At 39.4% G+C, this 27,233-nt stretch overlaps 4 protein-coding genes across 4 annotated transcripts; all 4 read right to left on the minus strand.

Moving 5' to 3' along the window:
* On the minus strand, positions 2,079–3,782 carry LOC8069277 (GDSL esterase/lipase At1g28600). The gene is made up of 5 exons (XM_002450186.2): positions 3,521–3,782; positions 3,171–3,368; positions 2,858–3,018; positions 2,495–2,771; positions 2,079–2,287 (listed from the first exon to the last, which is right to left on the minus strand). Exons 1-5 carry the CDS (start codon positions 3,780–3,782, stop codon positions 2,079–2,081), a joined length of 1,107 nt encoding a protein of 368 aa, XP_002450231.2.
* Positions 6,413–8,663, minus strand: LOC8085619 (GDSL esterase/lipase At2g27360). Its single transcript, XM_002450187.2, has 5 exons — positions 8,402–8,663; positions 7,471–7,668; positions 7,205–7,365; positions 6,828–7,104; positions 6,413–6,621 (listed from the first exon to the last, which is right to left on the minus strand). Exons 1-5 carry the CDS (start codon positions 8,661–8,663, stop codon positions 6,413–6,415), a joined length of 1,107 nt encoding a protein of 368 aa, XP_002450232.2.
* Positions 15,249–18,691, minus strand: LOC8085620 (putative pectinesterase 11). The gene is given in 7 exon segments (XM_021461385.1): positions 15,249–15,441; positions 15,501–15,605; positions 15,607–15,720; positions 15,861–16,045; positions 16,183–16,354; positions 18,238–18,366; positions 18,561–18,691. Coding segments are annotated over 7 exon segments (1,029 nt in total).
* LOC8085621 (50S ribosomal protein L24) lies at positions 24,377–27,144 on the minus strand. The gene is made up of 5 exons (XM_002450189.2): positions 26,915–27,144; positions 26,722–26,817; positions 25,553–25,656; positions 25,323–25,459; positions 24,377–24,718 (listed from the first exon to the last, which is right to left on the minus strand). Exons 1-5 carry the CDS (start codon positions 26,972–26,974, stop codon positions 24,636–24,638), a joined length of 480 nt encoding a protein of 159 aa, XP_002450234.1. The 5' UTR covers positions 26,975–27,144; the 3' UTR covers positions 24,377–24,635.

Genomic DNA, 27,233 nt, shown 5'->3' on the forward strand with positions numbered 1-27,233 from the left:
CATCTCCTCTTCTCTACTTTGTTATTCATCGATTCGTGGTCTGATGATCCTCTCTCTCTCTCTCTCATTGTGTGGATCTAAGCCCTTTTGAGGCAAGTAATTTCTTCCCCTTCTATATCCTTCCCTCTTGATTTGGAAACCCTAACTTATTTTTTTAACGATCTCACTGTAGGTGCACTAGATCTGAGTTCTAGGATGTTCTTGAGGTATGAAACCATGTTCTCTAGGGTTTCTTTACTTTCTCTATTTTTAGTAACATACCCTTGACATGTGTATGCAAAATCTATTTTTTATGTAGACTTGCAGATCTACCCTCGCTTTCTTGTTCTTGTGCTTTTGTTTGGTGCCTTGCAAGATCTCGTTGGTATATGAAATACTTAATCCCCTCTCTCCTCCCTCCCTATCTTCAAGTCTATGATGAAGGCCATTTTAAATTAAGCATATGTCTTAGTCTATGATGATGATAATTTTAAATCTGAGCATTTGTCCTAGTCGATGATGATTGCAATTTTTTTAATTCTGAGCATTTGTCCTAGTTTATGGTGATGGCAATGTTAATCTAAGCTTTTGTTCATTTGTTGGTAGTAATGTGTCCTTCCAAATGTCTTGTTTTGTTATGATGGATTTGCAAGAAAACATATGCTTGCTTTTTGCTCAAGCTACTGCTCATGTTACGGCCTTAGATCACTATGGGCAAATGCATTGATGAATATTTTTTTCCTAGGATACTACACTTGATCTAAGATTATGGACATATGCAATGATGATTAATTTTTTCCTAGGATACTACACTTGAAATGAGACTATGGATATGTGCAATGATGATTTTTCCCCCTAAGATACTACACTTGAGCTAAGACTGTGGACATATGCAATGCTCAATTTCTGTGGACATAAACTTGAGAATGAGGCATGTGCAATGATGCTTTCTTTTTTCCTTTTTGAAATGAGGCATGAGGCATGTGCAATTATTTTTGTTTTTTGATGCTAAACTTATCTGAGGCTATTGCTGTTGTTGATGCTACTGGCAATGCTACTCTTGTTGGGGGTGTTTGGGTAAATATTGTTTTGCCTCTGCTAGTTCTTTTCTTCTATTGCCATTGATGTAAACTTGATGATCTGAAACTGATTTGAGCATTTCAGCTATTTGTCATTGATGTGATTATTTCCTTCTGATCATTTGTCTTATGCCAATGATGATGTTTTTTTAAACCAAAAATACATGCCTTATGCCAATGATGATGTTTTTAATATACTGAGCACATGTCTCATTCTTGTTTTAATATACTGAGCACATGTCTTTTTTATACCGAGCATATGAGGCATTCCATGGTTCACAAGTTGAAGAAAAATAAAGCACAAATGGCATGTTTGTAGTGGATCCTGCAGTATGTATTATAAAGAAGGATATTGTAATTTTAGTGAAGGGTCTAATAATATTAGTGCAGACTTTAGTAATTTTAATTTTGCTTTCTAAAAGATGTAATATTCATTGTAAATAACTTGTTGTATCAGTGTTTGGACTTGCCGGCTATAACCTTACCACTCGCAAAGTGGTAACTCTACCAGCTTCTATGCGGCCAACCAAACATGATTCCTGCACCCTCACAATTTGAATCTGATGCAAGTTCAGGAAATCAAACACCTACTGCATATGTCCAGGCTGCATAGAACCAGACAACCAAACAACCACCCCTTGCACAAGGCATGGCCAAATGGAACCTGGCTGGCCGGTGCGAGCCAGGCTAGATTGGGAAATGAACCAATCAGACCCTTTATGCACCGCGTGGTCCAAGCTCTGAGAGCAAACACAGGCCATTGCAGCACATGGGCCTATCCCAAAAGACTGTCCATAGTTTTGGGGAAAAAAGGTGTCCAGAGAAACAAACACACCCTATATCGCGTCTGGTGGATGGCCTTAATTCCATTTACCATCTTAGACAATAATGTGAACTTGCTTAAGTACGTGTGCTTGCAATAATTTTGAATGGATACTTCTTTCTTAGAGAACGCTAAAACTTTCTTATTATTATAAAAAAAGTTGGATACATATGCCATAAAGAATGCCAAATCTCATCCTAGCAACTCCGCGGGAATGGAGGATCAGCGAACGGTCCATTTATCACCCCTTGCACGATGATGTTGTATGCCTTCTCTGTCATGTGCATGCCATCCCAGTTGGCAAAGCGGCCTGGGTCACCCCAAATCTTTGTCGTGCTATTGCACTCCATGCTGGTGTGGTATGGGCCATCGCCCCCGCAGCATGCGACTATAGGATCATCTATACCTGCCAACACGACACAACCAACATGAATGAACAACATTATATATCGATCAGGTCAGACAACATCGTCAACCATGTTGGATTCATCACACTAACAAAAGGAGCCTACACATTCACATGCAACTTTCCTTTCCAAATGGGCCTAATTGTGAGTTGAATTGAATTGAATCGGGGTGGGGAGGGGCAAACTACTGTAGAGGGAAAACTCACCAAATTTGCCTGGATTCTTGATGAATTCCATGGCAGCGCCATAGTAGTCAGCATAAATTAGCTTCACATGGGGGTAAAAGTTGCGGAGCCTATTGACTTCCCAACGAAGCCTTTCGTTGTGTTTTTGGGTGAAGTTGTTTAACCATCTAAGGCACTTGTGCTCGTCGTAGTCCTCTGGGTTGTCACTGTGGAACCTGCTCAGATACGACGCCCAACACCCGACAGGAAAATTGTTGGGGATCACGAACACTTTCGCACCACTATCGAGAATAAGCTCCTACATGTATGCATATATATAAGCACGTGGAATCCAATTGGATTATAAAAAAGAACATGTATACTAGTGGTGTGCAAGCACCGTACCTCCACGAAATGCATAATGTATGTGAGGACATCTGTAATCTGTTCGTCAGCTGCGTTGCCGTTCGGTTTATTACCGGCATTGAAATATGCGAAGTAGTCATTGCCGCCAATCTCACCCATGAGGACGAGATCAGAATCGCCTAGAAAATGTTTCCTGGCATCTAGATGGAACAATCATGCAAATTAAAGGATGAGTTGATCGATCAACATATATTAGACGACATGGATTCATTAATTGGACACATCTATATTTGTATAGGATTTTCCTGGCAAAAAAAAATATTTGTATAGGATTGGTGTATGTAGTAGTTACCATCTCCAGTAGCTCTAAGGTACACCATTTCATCAAACCAACCCATTTGCACACCTAGACACCAGAGACTGCTCCCTGGGTACAACGGCGCGCCTAGAGCTGTGGCACCCATCACCGCAAAGTTGGCACCATGTGGAAACTGTCCAGAGTCCTTCTCGGGTAAAATTGGTGGTATCAGTGGCAACTGGAGCGCTTGCGCTGTAATAATATATAGCATGGTGAACAAAACAAAAAATGATTTCTCTTCTATATGATGGCAAAAGGATAAGTATTTTGGGACCATCCCTACGCTTCAATTTTCTGAGATCCAACTACATAAAAAGGATTCAATGAAAAGTACCGGTACACACCATAGAAATCAATGAGGACACGACCATCCGACATGCGGCCGGTTGCATTCTTGAAAAACGTCTTGCCGTAGGGGAGCTCCTTGAGCCTAGACGGTGCCTTCCCAAGCATGTGCACGAAATTGCCGGTGTCCATGGTGCCGTCGCCGAAGCCGAAGATTCGCTTGTAGCAGCTGCACGACCCTACATGAGAATTGAGCAGGAGCACAATAGAGACGATGATGATAACGGCGGGCGCTGAAATGGAAAGATGACTGCTGCTCATCTTTGACTTTGAGCACCGATACTTCTCTTTGTGTCTTCTGTTGATGACTCCCTTTGACCAACATTTATAGGACTCCTGAATAGTGGGTATATCTCTAACAGCCCATTGTTTACTTCTTGAATAGAGGTATGTCTCTAACGACCAACCGTTCGTCCTTATGAACGCAAGGAAAAATATTATTTAAAGTAATATATAAATCCTGTTCACATTTATAAACAAAGATTTGTTTAAGATTTGTTTATTAATGATCACCTATTTATTGAAAATATCTTCCGCGATCGTGATTTGAGTATGTAATCCAAATTCGTAAACTTAATTTGAAGGAGCACTTTATTTTTATTTTTTTTGTCGTGAGGGCTCAGGAGCCAGGAGAGGCCAGGACCACAAACGACGCCTTCTCCTCCATCTTGCATCCTCTCTCCAGCACTTGATGATATTAATTGCCACCTGGGTTGTGCCATTTCACCATTTTGATTTTTCTAAATTAACTAGGACTTTGTCAAAAATGTGGCGTGTGTGCTATATATGGATATGGCCCAATAATTGTTTAATTTTGATTTTGTTAACTGAGATTTTGTCATAATTAATGATATCGATTCCAATGGGCAAAATCAAGATCCATCATTAATTATAACAAAATCCAGGTTAACAAAATCAAAATCAAATAATTATTGTGCCATAGACATGTGACACACACCATGGCTCCTGAAATCAATGTATACTAAAAATTCTTTGAGGTGTTGTAATTAGCTTTTTTGGGGTTGGGGATAGAATGGTGATGCAGGCTTGAAGTTACTTGCTTAATTACATAGCCTAGTATACATATATTGAGCTCAAGTTACTGGTGTGGATATTTGTTGACCTGCAAGCTTTTGTTGCAAGCTTGTAGGATAACATGCATATGTTGTTATAGTGAGTGGTCTAGGTTGATGTGTGTTACATAGCATGTTAATATTGTTGTGCAGTTTTGGTAGTAATTTTAGCAACTTCACTTGTAAGTTAAGACAAAAAGGCAGCTGGAATTCCCCCTAAAGGTTTGTTTGGTTGTACACTAATTCATTGAAATCCACATGTATTGGGTATGATTAACTTGAAAAATTAGTTCATTTTGATTTCACCTCAATCCTCTCCAATACATGTTGATTGGAGTGGGTTAGAGTGCAGCCAAACAAGCCTAAGCAACAAAGGTTTTCTCAAGATTAAGATTGATATGATGATGACTGACCAATGAAGATAGACTTAGATATCGTGTGTGATGATGTTGCCACCTGTGGCGCGCCATTTTTCTATTTTGATTTTCTTAACTAGGATTTTGTCAAAAATGTGTGCATGTTAACTTTTAAAATATTAATGTGCGTTGGTTACATAAGATGTCGTGTGTGCTATATGAATATGGCCCAATGATGACTTGCTTTTGATTTTGCTACCTAGGATTTTGTCACAATTAATGATGGGGCCGCAATGATTGTTTTGACTTTGATTTTGCTAACTGAGATTGTGTACAATTAATGATGTGTTATTATTTGTGACAAAAATCTCATGTAGCAAAATCAAAATTAAGCCATCGTTAGGCCATAACCATATAGCACACAAGTAAGCTCTTGTATATAATAAGTGCACATTAAAAATTTCTAAAAATTAACATGCACACATTTTTCAACGAAATTTGTTCTTGACGATAGTGGGAGTTAGTGCATGGCCATAAAATCGACTGTGGAAGGTGTTTCGTTGTGATAGATGAAGACAAAGACTAACTATAGAGCTTGGCTCCTTCTTCCCTCATCCTAAAAGGCTTGTGTTGCGAGTAAAAGTAATATAGAACCATCTATGCATGAATGATGTGAATGATATGTGGTTATAAAAAACAACGATATAATCACTAATGTTGGTTGTTTTAAATTAACATGCATGAATGTATATATATATTTGTCATCTATTTGTTGCTATTAACATTATCAAAAATTCACTCGAAAAACAACATTAGCAACATTGAAATCTAAATTTGAAAGAGGTTTTTTTAAATGTGAAACAAACATTAACAAAGACGGACAGTTAGAAACAACCGCCTTCATTAAAACTTTAATAGAGGCGGACGACATAACACAACCGCCTCGGTTAATACATTAACCATGGCGGACAACATAAGGCAACTGCCATGGTTAATGTGTATTTACCGTGGTGGTTGCCTTATATCGCCTGCCACGGTTAATGTATTAACCGCCTCGGTTAAGCCATGATTAACCGTGACCTTATGACCGTGGCGGTTGCAAAAACCATCATGATTAAGTTTTATTGTAGTAGTGGCTCTGTAGGCTCACGGGTGCTTTATGCACCGCGTGGTCCAAGCTCTGGGAGCAAACACGGGCCATTGCAGCACATGGACCTATCCCAAAAGACTGTCCACAATTTTGGTAAAAAAAGGCGTCCAGATAAATAAACACACCCTATATCGCGTCTAGTGGATGGCCTTAATTCCATTTACCATCTTATACAATAATGTGAACTTGCTTAAGTATGTGTGCTTGCAATAATTTTGAATGGACACTTCTTCCTTAGAGAACGCTAAAACTTTGTTATTATTATAAAAAAAGTTGGATACATATATGCCATGAAGAATGCCAAATCTCATCCTAGCAACTCTGCGGGAACGGAGGATCAGCGAACGGTCCATTTATCACCCCTTGCACGATGATGTTGTATGCCTTCTCTGTCATGTGCATGCCATCCCAGTTGGCAAAGCGGCCTGGGTCACCCCAAATCTTTGCCGTGCTATTGCACTCCATGCTGGTGTGGTATGGGCCATCGCCCCCGCAGCATGCGACTACAGGATCATCTATACCTGCCAACACGACACAACCAACATGAATGAGCAACATTATATATCGATCAGGTCAGACAACATCGTCAACCATGTTGGATTCATCACACTAACAAAAGGATCCTACACATTCACATGCAACTTTCCTTTCCAAATGGGCCTAATTGTGAGTTGAATTTAATTGAATCGGGGTGGGGAGGGCAAACTACTGTAGAGGAAAAACTCACCAAATTTGCTTGGATTCTTGATGAAATCCATGGTGGCGCCATAGTAGTCAGCGTAAATTAGCTTCACATGGGGGTAAAAGTTGCGGAGCCTATTGACTTCCCAACGAAGCCTTTCGTTGTGTTTTTGGGTGAAGTTGTTTAACCACCTAAGGCACTTGTGCTCATCATAGTCCTCTGGGTTGTCGCTGTGGAACCTGCTCAGATACGACGCCCAACACCCGACAGGAAAATTGTTGGGGATCACAAACACTTTCGCACCCCTATCGAGAATAAGCTCCTACATATATGCGTGTATATATATAAGCACGTGGAATCTAATTGGATTATCAGATAAAATAAAGAGCATGCTTATTGGTGTGCAAGCTAGCACACCTTACCTCCACGAAATGCATAATGTACGTCATGACATTTGTAATGTATTCGTCAGCTGCGTTGCCGTGAGGTTTATTACCGACACTGAAATATGCGAAGTAGTCGTTGCTGCCAATCTCGCCCATCAGGATGAGATCAGAATCTCTTAGAAAATGTTTCCGGGCATCTGATAGAACAATCATGCAAAGTACGAGTTGATCTCGATCAGCATAGTAGGCATGTATTCACTGGACATCTATATTTGTATTGATTTGGTGTATGTAGTAGTTACCATCTCCAGTGGCTCTAAGGTACACCATTTCATCAAACCAATCCGTTTGCACACCTAGACTAAAGAGGCTGCTCCCTGGGTACAATGGTGCCTCTAGAACAGTGGCACCCATCACCGCAAAGTTGGCACCATATGGAAACTGCCCATAGTCCTTCTCCGGTAAAATCGGTGGTATCAGTGGCAACTGGAGCGCTTCAGCTGTAATAATATAGCATGATGCACAGTGAGCAAAACAAAAAGGATTTCTATATACTGGCAAAAGGATGAGTATTTTGGGACCATCCCACACTTCAATTTTCTCTCCCTTGGAATCTGACGCTTTTTCCGCAGCGCGCGTGCCCTCACATTGCTGTTGGCGCACACCCGTCCACCCCCTTCCCTATTTTATCTTCTCCCCTAGTCCCTGGCAAGCCCTGCCACGCCATCTTGACCACCACCCAGATTGCCAGTGACCTCCCTATCGGGCGAACCGGCCCTCCCTTAACTTCGTTGGCACTCGCACCCGCTGCCTTCCCCCCCTAATCCAGATGTCCTACCCCCGCCCACTCGGCAGCGGTGCCGCCACCAAGCTCACCGCCGGCCAACCTGCCACCACCATTGTGCCACGCCCACCGCACCTGGCTAGCCAGCCATCAATCTAGAGCCGTGGAGATACTCAAAGTTGTGATGTCTTCAACCCTAACCCTAAGCCGCTACCCTGCCACCACCGGCCTCAACCACTGCACATGGGCGGTGGTGAGGATGCCGCCGCAGCGCTCCACCCACCACCCACCCATCCCCGCGACAACCACCATCTCCTAATTTCACGAGCAAGATGTTGTGTCCCGGTAACAGTAATGGTGGAACACGTGCCGAATTAGATTTGGGCTTGGAATGAGATCCAACTACAAGCATACCATAGAAAGGATTAAGTGAAAACGTGTATACACACCATAGAAATCAATGAGGACACGGCCATCCGACATGCGCCCGGTTGCATTCTTGAAAAACGTCTTGCCGTAGGGGAGCTCCTTGAGCCTAGACGGTGCCTTCCCAAGCATGTGCACGAAATTCCCGGTGTCCATGGTGCCGTCGCCGAAGCCGAAGATTCGCTTGTAGCAGCTGCACGACCCTACATGAGAATTGAGCAGGAGCACAACAGAGACGATGATGATAACGACGGGCGCTGAAATGGAAAGATGACTGCTGCTCATCTTTGACTTCGAGCACCGATACTTCTCTTTGTGTCTTCTACTGATGACTCCCTTTTGACCAATATTTATAGGACTCCTGAGTAGTGGTATATCTCTAACCGCCCACAGTTTACTTCTTGAATAGAGGTACAGATCTCTCTAACACCCAACCGTTCGTCCTTATGAAGGCAAGGAAAAATATTATTTAAAATAATGTAAATCTTGTTCACATTTATAAACATAGATTTGTTTATTAATAGTCACCTATTTATTGAAAATATTTTTCGTGATCGTGATTTGAGTATGCAATTCAATTTCGTAAACTTTGAAGGAGTACTTTATTTATTTCTTTTGCTGTGAGGGCCACGAGCCAGGAGGGGCTAGGACCACAAACACCCCTCCTCCATCTTGCATCCTCTCTCCAGAAGTTGATGATATTTCGCCATTTTGATTTTGCTAATTAACTAGGATTTTATAAAAAATGTGGCATATTAGTGTTTAGAATTCTTTTAATGTGCATTGATTACAAGAGCTATCGTGTGTGTTATATAGTTGTGGCCTAATAATATAATTGTTTAATCCACAACTGTATGACACACATGACAACTCCTGAAATCAGTGCATATTAACAATTTTTTAGAAGCACTTTATTTATTTCTTTTGTTGTGAGAGCTCAGGAGCCAGAGGAGTCAGGACCGCACTAGTCCCTCCTGACTCCTGAGCCTCCATGACAAAAGAGATAAATAAAGTGCTTCTCAAAAATTCTCACCAACACTTGACGATATTGCCATCTGGGTGTGTGCCATCTTGATTTTGCTAATTAACTAGAATTTTGTCAAAAACATGGCATGTTAGTGTTTAGACTTCTTTCAATGTGCATTGATTATAGGAGCTATCTATATGGCTGTGGTCTAATAATATAACTGTTTAATTAATTCATAACTGTATGAGACACACGACAGCTCCTGAAATCAATGCATATCAACAATTTTTGAGAATCATTACATGCAGATTTTTTTCTTACAAAATTAATTATACCTAAAAAAATCAAAATAGCATGCCCGAGGTGGCAACATCATCACACAAAATATCTAAGTCTATCTTCATCGATCAGTTCAAATCATCGGCGGGCAAGAAGTTGGTGTCTGGTTACACTCCAACGACCCCACCTTAATCCACATATATTGGAGAGATTAAGGTGGGAACTAAACTAATTTTACATATCAATTCCACCTAATACACGTGGATTAGAGCAGTACAACCAAACAAACATTTAACCATCGACCCACCTTAATTCACATATATTGGAGAAATTAAGGTGGGAACTAAACTAATTTTACATATCAATTCCACCTAATACACATGGAGTAGAGTAGTACAACCAAACAAACATTTAGGAGGGAAGAAGAACCCAAGCTCTAGGTTATCAGCCGAATCTGCCAGTTATTCAGTAGAATTTTTTCTCGCAACAAATAAACGAACAATACTTTCAGCCAGACTAAAAATATTGTTCGCTAATTTGTTGTGAGAGAAAAACTACTAAATAACTAACAGATTTGGTAAATAAGTTCAAGTGAACAAGCTTGTCTTAAGCTATCACAATGAAACACCTTCCGCGGCTAAAGCCTAACACAACAAAATAGTGGTGTGGCTAAATGCTATGGTCATGCTCAACAATTTATTACATCACAAATATGCACATGTGTTGCAATGGAAGAAAAAGATTTATTAAACATGAATGAAAAACAAGAATGGTATATATCTATTCACTGTATTTACACTTCATAAAATTTTAAAACTAAAATTTATTTTATGTTGATCATAACATCTACTCCCTTTAAGTTGGTAAAAGAAGACATTTTAGATAACAACATGCAAAGCATAACTTTGACTTGATTTTTTATAAAAATATTTATTTAAAAGTGATATATGTATACTTTTATAAAAGTATATTTCAAGAAAAATCTATTCATATGGTTTTTATGTTTCCAAACTCAATAACTTAAAAGTTATTCGTGATTTATATTCTCAATGTTTGACCCAAATCTTGTTCAAAAACGACTTCTTTTACCAACTTGGAGGGAATATAATTTAAGTTGATACTAACAACAATATGATAATGTTCTATTAAATTTGTTCAATACCTTGATATATATTTTTCTCTTCTATTATAAGGCATAAAAATATTTAGTTGTTAATATATCATAACTTTAATTTTCATATTATCCTTATATTGATAGAGTTAGATACCCAGTTCCATAACTTTTTTTTGATCCATAAAAATATGTAATTTAGAATTATTCACGACATGGACCAGTTCAATATGGATATAGCTGAGCGGGGTCGACTTTTGGCAAGCATGACCTGTGGAGAGTGCTAGCCCCGCCTGCGGTGTCATTTGGTCGTTGCGGTGATGAGGGTGTTTAATTCAGCGATAATGTATTGTAGCATGTACCTGCTTAGTGGTGCTTATTTTCCACCATTCAAAAGTGCTTTAAGATTCATGCTGCAGCACATTCTCTCTAGTGTTCAGCATTTTCTTTCCAAGTGTTTTGCACTCTCTTCTTTGCTGCACATATTTCAAGGTTGTTTAAATGGCCAGGATAATAGCTGCTTAGCATGTAGAGGCCAAAAAAAAATGCAGACGTAGGATGGGAGAGACTAGCTGCGTGTGCATGACAACGTTAGTCGTGGCACTGGGTCGTAGCGCCGCACGCGGCAACCTCTCGTTGACATGATGAACGGAAGTCAAGGAAAGAAAAAAAAGAGTGCGAGGATGTGTAGAAGTGCAATGACTACGAGAGGGTGATTTGCAACGGACGAGGATGATTTTTGGCTTTCCTTATTTGTTATTTACGGTGACTTGAATTTTTTAGAGTTCATGTTTGATTTGAGTTTTTTCCATTGAGGAACACCCCCTCCGTACATGTGGCAGTTTTTTTTTGAAACAACAGTTTTTTTTTCATGTGAAGGAAACTGAGAGAGGGAAGGACGGTGTAAAGCAAAACCAAAAAAAGAAAAAGAATCAAACAGGGGTGATTAATTTTTAGATTTCCTTGTTTGTGGTCTCTGTTGATGTGATTAGGAGTCCGTTTGATTTGATTTTTTGATGTACGAACATAGGATTCCTATTTAGATTAGGATTCCTATATGAGCGCAGGTTGTATATATAATTTCAGGAGATATAGAAAGAAATTCTCCATTGTCCGGTAGTTAGAGAGAGATGAACAAAAAAAATAGATGGACGAAAAAATACTGAAATTTTGTCTCTTTTATTATTAGATATAGATATAGAATATAGATATAGATATACATATAAGAGTATTTTGACAAAAATAATGGTACTAATGACTTAACAATTTATTACATCATAGCACCTATGCAAATGTGTGTATATTCATTTTCTCTTGCACAAGTCCAATTGAGTGGTAAAGGTTCACTTCAAAAATCACAAGTTAAAACTGGGGGAAACTAAAAAATGGACGCCATAGTATAAAAGCCTACAAATCAGTTTCCATGTAATTAACTGGAGACACGTAACTTTTAGCTTATGGGAAATAAGAAAAATGACAATAGTCCATTTAATAGTTAGTTTGGAAACTCAAATAATCCCCCTAGAATCCCTGAGCAAACCATGAGGATGTCATTTGAATAAGACATTAGTTATTTATGGGAGGTCTTTCCTCCCTGGGTAGGCATAAGAGTGATGCATTTGAATCCACAAGTGGAGCTCTCGAAGATTGAAAGTTAGCTATGCGTTACAACTTGCATTAACTTAAGATTAGCTATATGACTCCAGAGCATTCAAGTTCATGAAGGATTGCTGCTTTAGTGTAACTAGCAAAATATGCCCGTGCGTTGCAATAGGAGAAAAAAAACTTTTAAAAACCTTAATGGAAAGGGATCATGGTAATGATATAATTTCTATTTATAATATATTCTTTCTATAAAATTTGAAATTTATAATTTATTTTACAGTGACTATGGTATCCATAACATAATTTAGTGTTGTCATTACTATGACAATACCTTATTAAATTTGTATCAAATTAAAATTTAACCTTGAGAGATTCTTTTGATGTCTTGCTCCAAGACAAAAGATAGATTTAAATTAAATATCAAGCTTTGTGACTTTTTTAGACCTATATAATGTTTAATTATAGTTCACAAGGAGTTATTTGCTGACATGTCAAGAATTGGTTTGTGCGATAATGATTATGATGAAAGATCTCTTTTGATTTTTTATATGAGAGTCATCATCGATGATTCTAGAAATACATTTATTTAGACTAGATTAGCCAAGAAACTACAACAAACTTATCAAGATTTAGTTCATGGACTACTGATTGATTTAGATTTTAATGGAAATAATTTTTTGTAATCAATACTGCATGAATAATTTAGTAGGGAAAATTAATAGTGACCTTGTTTATTATTTTTTTAACATTTATATCTATACTTTAATACTAAAGAGTCAAAATCTATACCTCTATACCCCTATATATAATATACTAAATAGGCAAAATTTCAGCCTAATTTTTTGTCTGGTGCTTTTTTTCGTCTGGCTACTTATAAGGGCGATGGAGAGTTGGGGTAAAAAAATTGCTTCAGACGTAACAGAAACGGAAAGAAAAATTTTGTTTACGCACGTTTACAAGTTTGTATTGTTTTCGTTGTTTCTTCTAATCAAACTCATACAATCAATCTAATAAGAATAAATATTTCTTCTAATATACAAATGCAATTATTGAAGTACTTTTGATTAGAAATAAAACTTATAATTATTAGAACCTAGAGCAGCTAATGGTCTAACTAATTAAACCATGAGCTGAAACCTTGAGTAATTTGTCATTCAATCTAATAAGAATAAATATTTCTCAAAGATATCTGCATAGACCAGTGTAACCCTAAAAAAGGGTTGTCATGTGGAAATCGAATCTCAGTTATATTTATCAAAGGACAAATAAATTCTTTCACAACGACAACTAACTCAGTTCCTTGCCGACTCTAATAAGTATTATAATTATACATTTTTATGGATTTTCAAAATAAGTTACGGAACTTGATATCTAACTCTACCAACATATGGATATTATGAAAACTAGAGTTATGATGTATTTACGAGTAAATATTTCTATGCTTTATAACCAAAAAAATGATAAAGAATTATGTATGTTGTGGTCATCATAAAAAATTATATCTTTTAAAGTTTATAGAAATGATAAAGACAAATACATATGTAACGTTCATGTCCTCATTTCCCGTTAACGGGCCTATTCACTTGTGATTGCTGCAACAAACATTTTTTTCCAAACACATTTGTGCAACAAACATTGTGGCTCCAGCAACCACTCAAAACAACAACATAGCAAGCTGAAGCGAACAAATAGAATGTTAAATAGATTTTTTTTTCCCGTTGCAACGCACGGGCATTTTTGCTAGTAATACTAAAGAGGCAAAAACTGTTTTGGATGGATCTAAAAACTAGATTTGGTTCTATGTGCGTGCAGCCTAGATACTGCATAGCGATATGATATTTTATCTTGTGTGACACGGAGAGGGGAGTCCTTTTTTTCCTCAGGTAGAGTCTAATGAGTACATAAGCTAAATATCGTATAATTAGCAAGGGAGACCAGACCAAAAAAAATATCATACCAAAAAATTGGCTGAAATTTTGCCTATTCAACATCTTAGTGATAGAAATATTTATTTATTGATAGAATTATGTATCAGAAAAGAAAAGACAAAAAACACAAAAAGGGAGGCACGGGACACCATAATCTAGGAGCAAGAGTAGCACTTGATATGTTACATATGGAACACTACCGAAGTATATAAACGGGAGAGAAGAAAACGGAAGAAAGAAAGGAGACGGAAACAGAAAAGGGAGTGGCGGAGCCCGAGCTGGTGGTGTGCGAGCAGGTTGTTCGGCGTAGCAGCATCGCGGGAATATGCAGCGCGGGATGCAGCGGCCGGGAGGCAAGTACAATTTTTTTTGTCTGCCTCCCGGCCGGGAGAGCGATAGATTAAGTATAGAAAAATAAATAATTAACACTAATACTAATTATTAGATGCTATAGGCAAGACTCAAGATAGCAACCTTCCTAGTCGCCCCCAAAACTAACTATGTTCACACACCAGCTAGATGTTCACGACTCCAACAGATTCGGGGTATGGTTGTGAGTTGTGACAGGACAAGGTTGGCACCATGGCGGCGATCGCCGTGAGGAAGTTGGCTCGCATGGCCCTAGAGGCACACGTGACCAGTGCCTCCTGCCGTTGTGGGAGAGAACGCGTCCCGTGCCGCGGCGACCGCGATCTCCACGTCCTCCGCCGTGCCCGCCGGGATGTCACCTTCGCCGATACCAATCGGTGATCACCACACGAAAGATCGAGTTCACCACACTAGTAAAAAAATGTTCCCTTGTTTTTTTTCCCCCTTTCCATTATTTATTGATAAATAACGTCCACACCAACAAAGATGAGAGACATATAGTATCTTTACAACTTTATGACCAAACTATGGAGCTTGTATATATTAAGGTATATTCTCAATTGTCATTATTGATGGAGTGACTATATATGATTGTCTGACCAATGCAATTTCTACGCCTGAGGGCGAAGCCAATCTTGGCCATCAACCCAAGCATTGCTGGTAAGGAATGGTTGAGCTTCAGCTGGAGACAGGTGGTTGTGCGCCCAGGGAACTCGGCCCTCTGTCCTGGATCCTTCACCGTGTATATATATATAACCCATGCATCAACCATTCCTTGGGCGAGTTCCTATCTCCACGTACCACCTGTCTCCACGTACAGTAGGTATAGTACCTCCGATCCTGGGGGCGGTTCTTCCAGTAGCTCGATCCAGCCCACAGGCGCGACTGTGTTAGACATGTTGCAGAGGGCGAACACGACCCGGGCGTACGGTCGCCACGGCCGGCCCAGGACAGACTTGCCGGGGCTTGCCTGTGAGGTCGCACCTCACAAAGCTGAAGCCGGTGTTGTTAGACAAGGCTTCCCGCCCCTGCGCCGTGAAAGCTCCCCCGACGTCTGAGGTGGAGTGCAGGTGGCAGCTCTGGCCAAATTAAACAACAGTATGGATAATATTATCACTATATATGCCAATGGACATATATATTATTATTGACCGAGTACAGCAAATTATTAATTAGTTTGAATTAATTCCGTGTATATATATATATATATATATATATATATATATAAGGCTTTTCCATTGCCGAATATGAAATCCGTGGCGCCTTCTATGTAGCATCCATGATAGTAGTGACGCCCTGCTGCATCAAACAAGGTGTCTTGGTATGATATGAACCTGCAGTCGTAGAAGGCCGCTTTGTCCCCGTCAACTCTCGCAGCAACCGCCTGGTGACTCGTCCCCCACGTGTTCTGCATGCATGCTCACGTACGTTTAATTTCTTACACTATCAATTTAATTTATTTAGTATTAAGGGTGATGATGCATCCATGAGAGCCGAAGCATGCAAAACAACAACAACAACAACAACAACAATGTAAATACACACCTGGAAAGTTATGCGCTTGGCAACAAAGTCAGAGGCTAACCCTTGCACGAAGAGAGGGAACTCAGACGGGCTGGTGTCACTCCACTGTCCCCTCCATGTAACGATGGTGGAGGTGGCGTTTGGGCCCGTGCCCATCAGAGAAATTCCCCTCTTGTCCACCACCACTTTTTTCCTATATGCATATTACAATTATAAGCACTATATATATCTCTAGATTTAAGGTGTATATGACCGAACGAAATGTATATAGACAAAGTATATGATCATACTAAACCATACTAAACCATCTAGAGTGATATGTATATTAAGTATGTATGCATACATAGAGTATATGGTTATACTTATTGTATATAATATAGGCTGTTGCTTTTGTATTTGGGCTCGCTTTGCCATTCAGAATCACGCTCCACGTTGCTAACCAGCCCAACTAGACAAACAGCCAACTATGCAATACAAGCCGAAATTACTGACATTACCATATACCCATGCTTTTTTAAATAAAAAAAGTCATAGCTCGTAAACCAAGTACTTTAATTAAAATTTGATTTGCACTACCATATTCCTTGCAATAAACTCTTCAAAAGAAGACCTCACATGAATATATTTCAATGAAACTTTATAACGAATATTTATCTAATGATAAATCTGTATTTTAAAGATAATAGTTGAACATCACATTAACACTATACAGATATCATAGAAAATATTTAGAACATCATATGTATACTACGCAAACATCATACATATAATAAAATATAAAAATAAAATTAGTGAAGTACTTAATTATAGTCAAATAAGAAAAAGCAAAAAAAATGTTATTGAACATCACAAATACATTGTAGAACATCACTTAGCCCTATACGAACATCAAGAAATATAATATAGAACATCATATGTATACTACGTGAACATAACATACATAATGAAATGTAAAAAATAAAATCAATAAAGTAACGTATTATATTAAAAACAAGGAAAAAATGCTACTAAACACCACAAATACATTGTATAAAATCATATTAATATATACAAATATCAAAAAATATAGCATAGAACATCATATATATACTACGTGAACATCGTGTATATAATGAAATATAAAAAAATAAAAAATAAAATTAGTCAAGCAATTAATTATATTCAAATAAAAAGAAGAAAAATGGTAGAACATCATATTAACTCTGTATAGACATAGAAAATAGCATAAAACATCATATGTATACTACATGAGCATCAAAATATCATAAAAGTATAAAAATAAAATAATAAAATTAGTAAAGTAATTAATTAGACTCAAATAAAAAGAAGAAAAAAAATGCTACCAAACATTTACAAAAAGAACTTCTTGTAACATCAATGTATGCTTACTGAGTTACTAAACATCACACAATATATTGTAGAATATCATATTCGCTAACATTAAAAGATACATGATAGAACATGACGTCTGTTTGTAAAATACAAAAATAAAACATAAAATTATAAATAGAAGAAAAGAAAGAAACATAAAAAATAAAATACAAAAGTAGAAAAAGAAAAAAAAAAGAATATAGCGCTGCCGACAGTTCCGTGCGGCCGTGCGGAGGCGTGGCTCATGTTGTTTGGCTGCCTGTTGGGCAATTGTTGGGCTACTGTGGGCTCTCTAGGCCAGATGGATACTATAAGTACAGTAGAAACTTATATAATTCATCATATTTTGTATTTGCTCTGGGCGTGGCTGACCCAGTCAAACCTATATGGATCCGCGTTTTGTCCTAATAAGCTAACCATTTTAGCTTTAAGTACCATCCATGCATTTTAGTTTCACAACATGTAAATTATACATAGTAAATCTAAAAACACATAAACCTTTTGATGTTAACCTATATAATATATGTACTATGCTACTAAAGATATTTGTATATTATATATTGAGAGAGAGAGAGAGAAAAACATCTAGAGAAAGAATTTGTTCGCTTGAGATTATCTAATTAATTTGTCAACCATTTAATAGTATTTTTCTCTCATACATGGCTAAGCGAACAAGTTTGTGTGTGAGAGAGAGACTGCACTTGCCTATACGTGCCCGGGCTGATCTTGATGAGCGCGCCACCGTTGGCAGGGACGGCGTTGATCGCCGCCTGTATGGTGGTGTGATGACCTTTACCCGGTGACTGGTCAACAACGAGGACGACAGGCGGCGAGCTGCACAGTCAATGAAACAACAAATTATCAAACAAATTAAATATATATACATATACACACAGTAAACAATCTGGGTTCGATTGTCTGAATATATATATATATATATATATATATATATATATATGACACATTTCTTCTACTCGTGCGTGTATCTACTCGTACCTGTGAGTACATGCACGGGAGAGTCGTCCAACCAGTCCCGCAGTCCTATGTGAAACAATAAACGTCGGATGGAGACGTTGGGGTGTGGCCCATTAAGCTCTCCTAACGGGTTTGGGTAGAACCCAATTGTTTTTGTCATTTGCAAGCACAAAGTATTCCACATGCACGCGTATATATAGGTACTTGTTGGTATATACATGAATATTATTTATTAATCATCTGAGAAGCGTCTGGTAGGATAACTATATTAATTAACGGAGACCATATATATAAACATATTTGGACGTGTAATGTATATTAGTACATGTACATACTTCTAAGTTCTAAGATGGTTGAGTATATACATATACTTTTCTTCATATAAGAGAGTATGCGTATAAGAGACTACTTTTTGGTACGCACGTACGGCGTGCAAGACTGCATACTTTTTTTAATTCATTTATGATTACATATGGTGTGTGCTGTTTTTTGTAGTATGTATGAATATATACTGCTTTGAAAGTATGAGTGGATACATTCTTCTTTTTTTTTAAAAAAAATTGAGTATATCTGCATACTGCTTTTGAATGTAAGAGTAGATCCTTTTTATGTTAAAAATGAGTATATTTGCATACTTGTGCTATAAAGAAAGTATGCTAGTATTATGTGTTTATACTTTTGTTGACAAACGAGTATGTATATATACCTTTTCGACATACACTACTGATGAAATGTGTACGTGGTAATATTGAGTACAAATATGCAAGGAATGTATCTGTATAATACTATTGACTATCTAACAAAAGAAAAATATAATATTTTATTAGAACTCTAATCTAAAAGTATCGAGTGATACTGCTACGAATAATTATGTGGAGTAAATCATGCTCTGTCATCCTGTCTGGCATCCTCTCGAAGCATCAACACCTTGAAAGATTTATCTGTCTCTGGGAAGTAATGTTACATTCACGAATCTAGGTATCAGGTGATACTCTAATCCAAAAACCGTATATTTGCCAAGTGATCTTCCCCGGATAGATCTATAGCCTAGAAGGGAATAGATAAAATCATATCCATGAGTTCTGACGCAAGGGAAAAAAAACAATATAACAAACCGGTAACATGCATATTTGTCGACGACAAGTATATATGAGAAGCAAAGCTGCTTGTCGCCACCAGAACTTCAGAAGGGACAGAAACGCCTCAATGTCGTGCGATAGCAGCTAGATCAATGGAATCAACTGCCCCGGATCTACAAGCTGCAAAGGGATTTGATTGGAATAAATAAATCGATAATAGACAGATTAAGACTCTCAACCAAACCTGGATCCGTGTTCACGATTTTCCTGGTCGCCGTCGCTAGGGGATGTCGTAGTCGGCTCGTTGCTGGGTGGGCCGCTCGATCGTGGGGGGCTGTCACCATTGGGCGGGCTACGCCGGCGTCGTCCGTGCTGGTCGAACCACGCCATCTCCGCCTAAGACGCCGATACAAGCAGGGGAAGCACCCTTCATCCGGCCGGTACTGCTGCTCGCCCTCTCCCATGAACCTCGCTAGCGATGGCAAGTTGAGAGGTTGAGGGGATGGAGGAGGGAGACGACGCCAGGAGCGACCTTGGCGGTGGTGAAGCAAGAAAGCAGGAGGACGACGGTGACGAAATCCACTAATTTCGGATCTCCCAATGGCTGAGCGGCGGCGACAGGATTGGATGATGACCGTATATACATATGCTCCTAACGGGTAACGACGGTGTGATCCAATAAGCCTGGATATATATATATATATATATATATATATATATATATATATATATATATATATATATATATATATGATGCATGCAAATTGCAATATACAATCTAAAGAAAAAATTGCATAGGAGAATATGTATACACATATGCACTGCGCACTTATAATGTGTAAACTGAGAATTGATCCCCATGCATGCATGTGTGCGCGCTGAAAAAAAAAATTGAGTGTAATAGACCAGCATATATATAAATTCACAAACGAAGAGCTAGCAGCGATCAAACTGCTCATCAATCAAAGTTGCTAGCTAGAGGCAACAAAAGAATTGAAAAGCAGGAGCGAGTGAAATGACATCACAACGTATATATATAGTACATCATCATCGCATGTGCGTCGTTCTTCTCTGCGTGAGGTAGCCTTGCCGCCTGCGTCGTCGTAGCCACTACTAGCGACAGCAATAGTGCTGCCGCCGCCGCCACCGCCACCACCACCGCAGCCCTTGCCGCCGGCGGCGCCCTTCCTCCTCCTGCTCCTGGCATCGTCATCTCGCTCTCTAGCTCGTCGGTGCACTACTGAGACCTCTGCTGCAGTAGTGCTGCTTGCTAGCTGTTTATGCGCGCCGGAGTAGCAAGAGGGACGCTGTGGCCTGTGGGGGTGTCTCTATATATACATACAGAGTTACAGATAGTCACAGACATATATACAGTGAAACAAAGGTACGGTGTATGCGCCTGCCCGGGTGCCCCCACAAATTAAAGCTAGCTCAATCAATTAGGTTCGCAGCAATGTAGATCAGAGCTAATTCTCAAACATGCATGGACGACCTAATGAAAGCTATAGCCCATATATTTGTTTGTTCTGATGAGTTGGCTGGTTTAATTTCAGAAAGAGATTCACGGACCAAAAAAACACATATAGGTAGCGAGGTATATAAATGTCGTATACGTGTTACTTTCAAGCAAAAAACTGACCAATGTTAGTAATGAAACGGCCGGTCTAGCAAGCTTCTGCATTATTGCTTTTCGTCTCCCGCTTCTTTGAATGTATGGACCAAGCCACGCCAATGTTCAACACATGATCAGAAGCTGGATAGATATAGTCTTATGTAACTTCACAAGCTATCTAATTAAGACAAAAAGAAGAGTAAGCATCACCATCGTTCAACACGAGGGAAACATTGTTCGCAAAAGAAGATCGAGTATTGGAGTAAATAACTCCTCTTTTAAATCATCACGAAAATCTTAGTCAACAGGACTAGCACCACACATGTCCTTAATTAGTATCACACGCTCAGAATGCCTTCATAGAAAAAGATGTATTCAGGACAATTCATCTACGTGCAAAGGGTGATACAATTGTTGCATAGAAAGAAAAGGTCGGCCTTGTTCATTAAGCTGGACATTTCGAAGTCTTTTGATTCCATAGGTTGGAGTTTCCTACTCGATGTGCTACATGCCTTAGGTTTTAGGACAATGGAGAGATTGGATATCATTATTAGGTACAACATCATCAAAGGTTTTGATCAATAGGGAGCCGGCACAAAGAATTAGGCATACACGAGGGCTCAGACTGAGATCCCTTTTCCCTTTTATTTTTCATTCTAGCCATCGACCTGCTTCAACGGATCATCAAGGAAGCAGCACATAGAGGGATCCTAAAACCGGTGTTGCCGAAAGTGGCGAACTTGCGATGCTCCCTGCATGTGGATGACACAACAATTTTCGTGTACCTAGAAAATATAGAGCTAGATCACCTACTAAAGGTACTTAATTTCTTACGGGAATGCTCGGGGCTAAAGATAAACATCTCCGAGACAGAGATATTTCCAATAAGAATGGACGGTGAAGTGGTTTCTGGGTTACTCCAAAATTTCCCGAGCAAGATATGCAACTTCCCCAGTAAATACCTAGGCCTTCCACTACATGTTCGGAAGCTGCGCAAGACAGAGGTTCAGCCATTGATTGACAAAATAGGGGCAAGATTACCGGGTTGGAAAGACAGATTCCTATCTGCAGCTGGTAGAGAGACCCTGGTAAATGGTCCTATCATGTCAACCGATTTACCATATGACCGCATTCCCAGAAAAAATGGCTAATCAAAAAGATCGATCGTTTGAGGAGGAGTTTCCTCTGGAGGGGAGAAACGCCATACAAGGTATATGGTGGTTAGTTCCTTTTGCATATAAGAGTATCAAGAAAAGTTATGCACCAACAAGCAAATTAAAGACCGCAAAAAGAATAAAAGGTTGTATGCTGATCAACAAAGTGTAATGCAAAAAATAAAAATGATGAAAGTTAACCTTGATGAAAAGAAACAACTTCACGTAGAATTGAGACAAGTTCTTGTTTTTGTATGTCATGCACTTCAAATGAGGTTGGTTATATATTTACAAAAAAGCAGTGTGTTGTGTTTTCATAGTGGCTGGTGATGGCTACGCTAGATGTGCCTCTATGGCTAGCGCAACAACAACAAGTATTGTCTGGTAATGGCTTGGTCTGTGCAGCAGCATTGGTTTGCTAGAGGCGACTTGCCATGTTCGTAGTCACAACATTTGGTCCTGCTCGACGACAACCAGAAGGTATGGCTACGGTAGCCCTTTTGGTTGGTGGAGGTTTCCTTCTGGCCATGAAAATATATTTTGGATGAAACTGCGAAAGTCTTGTTTCGCTTTGTCGATGCCAACACTGGTGACACCATTGGTGCCACATCCCCTATTGGAGGCATTATCATAAAGCCCTCCAACCCTTAATGTTCTTTGGTTGACAATGATCCGACCTGCAATGATAATGATTAGAGTTGTCGCTCCCTTGTTGGAGGCATTATAGTGGGGAATAATCCCCGCTTCCTCCATCTTTGTGCTTGTTGCCATGGATGGCAATGGTGATTGCTGCAAGATGCAATAGGGATACCATGACAACCACATTGAGTTGGCTTCATGATGGTGACAATGGTGGTGGATGGAGTGAAGAGAGTGGACTATGAAGGCCCTAGATGTGGTGAACAAGGGGTTTTGACAGTATCTAAGCTGGAGGCAGCCTATGGGCGGCGCAATGACGCCTAGTTAGTGTTGTGTAGTGGCTAAACAACGTTGTAGTTGTAGGGGTTTTGTTGTGTAGTGTCTAAACGGTGTTGTAGGGTTTTGTTGTGGTTGTAGTGGCTAAACGGTCTTGTGGCTTTTTGCTTCAATGTCATCGTGCTTTTGTTTTGTATTTTTCTCCTGCTCTATTGATATTGCCCTTGCAGTTTCCTATCACTGTCAGTCCTCTTCTTCGGGAAAAAAAAAAGGAAAGAGCCCCCTGGCCATGGAAGAAAATTCAGTGTAGTAGAGTTACAGTGTTGGCTTGGATGCACCATTCTTTGTACATGTTGCATATACACCGGTACTAGCAAGTGGCAAGCAAGTGATCAGGGATGGCATTTCACTTCCTACATATGACCTTAAACTAAATATAGCATGTTCGCTTGTCTCTTTGTACATGTTGCATATATACCGGTACTGGCAAGTGGCAAGCAAGTGATCAGGGATTGCATTTCACTTCCTACATATGACCTTAAACTAAATATAACATGTTCGCTTGTCTGAAAAACCATAACTGTAAATACTGTTCGTTGATTTATTGCAAGAGAAGAACACTAAGGTTGCATTATATTATTTCAGTCTCGGGCAGCATTATAGTATTTGAGTGTCCAAACATATGCGCCTCATTTCATATACTCTAAACATTAGACGGCGGTATGGCACGTACACATGCTATCAAACTATAGAAGACTAATATTTGAAGGGAAAATGTTCCATTTTTCAAAAACATGTTGCTGCTTCAATTGATTCACAAAAACGAGCGAGAAATGCCACCAGACTTTCCAAGAAGTTAAACACACCAGGTCTCCTATCATCTCAGTTCTCAGGAATCATGAAACAGTTTTAATTACAAAACTAAACCATATATGCAATTGGCAGCATACATACATGCAGACAACAAAGCTCCCAAAACTGCTTGCATGATGGGTCATTCAGAGTTGAGCACATGCAAACTTTTGAGGACAACACACTTTCATAGTTCAATTTTGATAGTTCTGAGATGAAACTGACTGAAACTATCATTTTAAAAGTTCAGAACAAAATTGAACCTCAAGCAATAGTTAAGGAACTGAAATGACTATTGCACCTTAAAGAAAATGTATGAATATGGCCACTCTCATTCGTAGATTGCATTTCTGCAGAAGAGGACAATCTGACAAAAGAAACACAAGTGCTAGTAACTAATACGTCATTATTATTACAAGGGAAGCACGGTGTAACTGCAACAATCATTCACTGCCTAACACATGGGCCTCAGGGCCTGGTCACATACACTGAACTCTCCACATAACCAATGCAGAGTTATAGATCAGGCATACCAATCCCAGCTTTTTCATCGTAGGTCTTCTCCAGCACAAGCTCAATTGGTGTATCCTTTGGGCCAGCTGCGTGAGGAAGGAAACAGTCAGAGCAACTTCTCATCACAAAATGGGCATGTTAGAAATAGTCTATAGGCAAAGAATGTATCTGAAACCCTAGAGAAATACAAAAAAGTACAGGGTGAAATGCTTAATGCACCTCATTGCTATGATTTCTCCTACACATTCATACGCTCATGTAACCTCTATCAACTTTGGATTTAATATGACATTACAAATGCTCAAAACACAAAAAGGTATCAGTGTTTTTGCTCCATGCTTTATTCATTTACAGATCTCCTTCGGGCAAAGATAAGACACCCAACATGTATAGCACCTCAAAGACATCATACCCACAGGCGGCATGTCAACCGAAGGTTCAGTTATCTAATATATGTAATAAAACAAAGTGTCGCTGTGAGGAAAATTCAGACTTTTTGAGGGACCGGATAGAGTGAAAAAACAGGAGAAAATACTTCATAGGATCAGTTGATATCATTATGAAGTACAGACGCATAAAGAGTTTGAACTACTTGACACTTTTAGAGAATTAAACACCATATAATAGGCATATAAGATGAGATGTGGATCACCATATGAGTGTAAAATAAGTTTTTTTGGTGAGACATACGTGACGTGGGTCTCGGTTTTTTTCTCTCCTTCAGAATTTCTGGCCGGGGTATCACAGCACCCGATGCATTCATTCCTCTAGCATACCTGACTTTGGTCCCATCTTCCAAATACTTATATCCAACCTTACATGGTTTCCTGCAGTGAATAGTGAGAAATGATTTAATAAAGGAGGAAATAAATAAAAGCAACTTGTAGGTACTAAAACATTGTCAAGTATTATATTCATACCCAGTGACAGGGTCAACCACTTGGACATTTGAGACATGAAGTGGAGCTTCAATCGAGAAAATACCACCTGTGTGCCCTTCCCCTTGCTTAATGTGTTTCTTAACCTGCAATGATAATAGTTCAGATATTTATGGAATTCCTGATGAGCATGAGGACATGACAAGGCACAGACAATGAAAATGACAGTTGCTGGCTGCAGTTAACAGTACCCAGAATAAACAAGCAAAATTGTAACATATGTTTAATAAAAATAAATACATAATGATCTTAGAAATATTAGAAAAGTACAGTTTCTCCATTCTTCTTTGGGTATTCATCACAGCTGATTCCACATCACAAATCAATTGACTATGACATTATAAGCTGATTGAGCATGCTTGAGGCTTACTGCATGTGTTAATTCAGCTAGAAACTTAGATGGTGTTATGTCAATATTTAACTGCTTATATGGTAAGCATGTGATGCGGTGTGACACAAAGAGAATCAATAAAGCACGAAAAGGGACATTGCAGTATGTACAGCGCGACAATGGTCAGTTATACTTATACAGCAAGAAATTACACTTGTTACTATCAAACAAACTATACGAACAATTGATATTGGTTGGCCTGTTCCCCTCGAGTGCCACAGCTATTCTTTGAGCTCTAACCAATTTGTAAAGCATGAAGGTCAACATCCATCTATAGGTACAGAATGCTATTTTTTTGCTACTATTATGTTCTCCCTTCCTAATTTGCTATCCGTGCCATAATGGAAGCATGGTACTTATAGGGGAAGTATCACTCAGCATTCACAAGACAAACTCATGTGATCAGCCTCAAAGCAGTGCAATGGGGATAAAGGCTTGGCATCATCTAATCGCTTACAAGACATTATTAAAACCATTATCGCAGCTGCAACACAAGTATGAACTCCAAAAGGTTCACATCAATTTATGATGCACCACCTTTCGATTGCAATGGTCTGAAAAATTTCAACGAGTATCTAGACCACACTGTTACAGATGGGTAGGTTTAATTAAATCCATACAGCCAGTGTGCAACAAACTAATAAACTGCCAATTATGCAACTGGCACCAATCCTATGTATGTAACCAAAAACTGCTATCTTCTACATCGATTCCACACTCGGGCTAAACAACTGGGAACGAACATGTAACAGCACATTACCAAGTTCTTGCCCTCGACGATGACGCGATTCTGCGAGCGAATGACCCGCTTGATGAGCCCGGACTCCCCCTTGTCCTTGCCTCTGATGATCATCACCTGGCAGCCAAAAAAGTAAACGGAGAACGTGGAGATCTCGCAACGAGAAGAGAGTAGCGCTGAGAAGGGGGATACTGTGGAGAACGACCCAGCTTACGTTGTCGCCGCGGAGGATCTTCCAGTGCCTGATGAGCTTCTCCGCCGCCTTCCACCCCATCTTCCTTGGAGTTGGAGCTCCCTCCTCTCCCCGGCAACTTTCTTGGGGGCCCCGGAGCGAATATGACGCGCTGCGGACCTGCGGTGGCTGGTGGCTGGTGGCCGGTGGGGCAGCGAGGCGGCGGGCGGCGAGAGAGATGAGGGCACAGCGAGTGGCGGCGGCGCTCGGTGAGCGTGACTGGGCCGGGATAGCGAATCGGAGGAATACGTGGGCCGGAAAGAGGCTTGGACTAGTTGAGAATGGGCCTGGACTATCCTCA

Source organism: Sorghum bicolor, chromosome 5 (assembly GCF_000003195.3).
Source record: "Sorghum bicolor cultivar BTx623 chromosome 5, Sorghum_bicolor_NCBIv3, whole genome shotgun sequence".
Lineage (NCBI taxonomy): Eukaryota > Viridiplantae > Streptophyta > Magnoliopsida > Poales > Poaceae > Sorghum > Sorghum bicolor.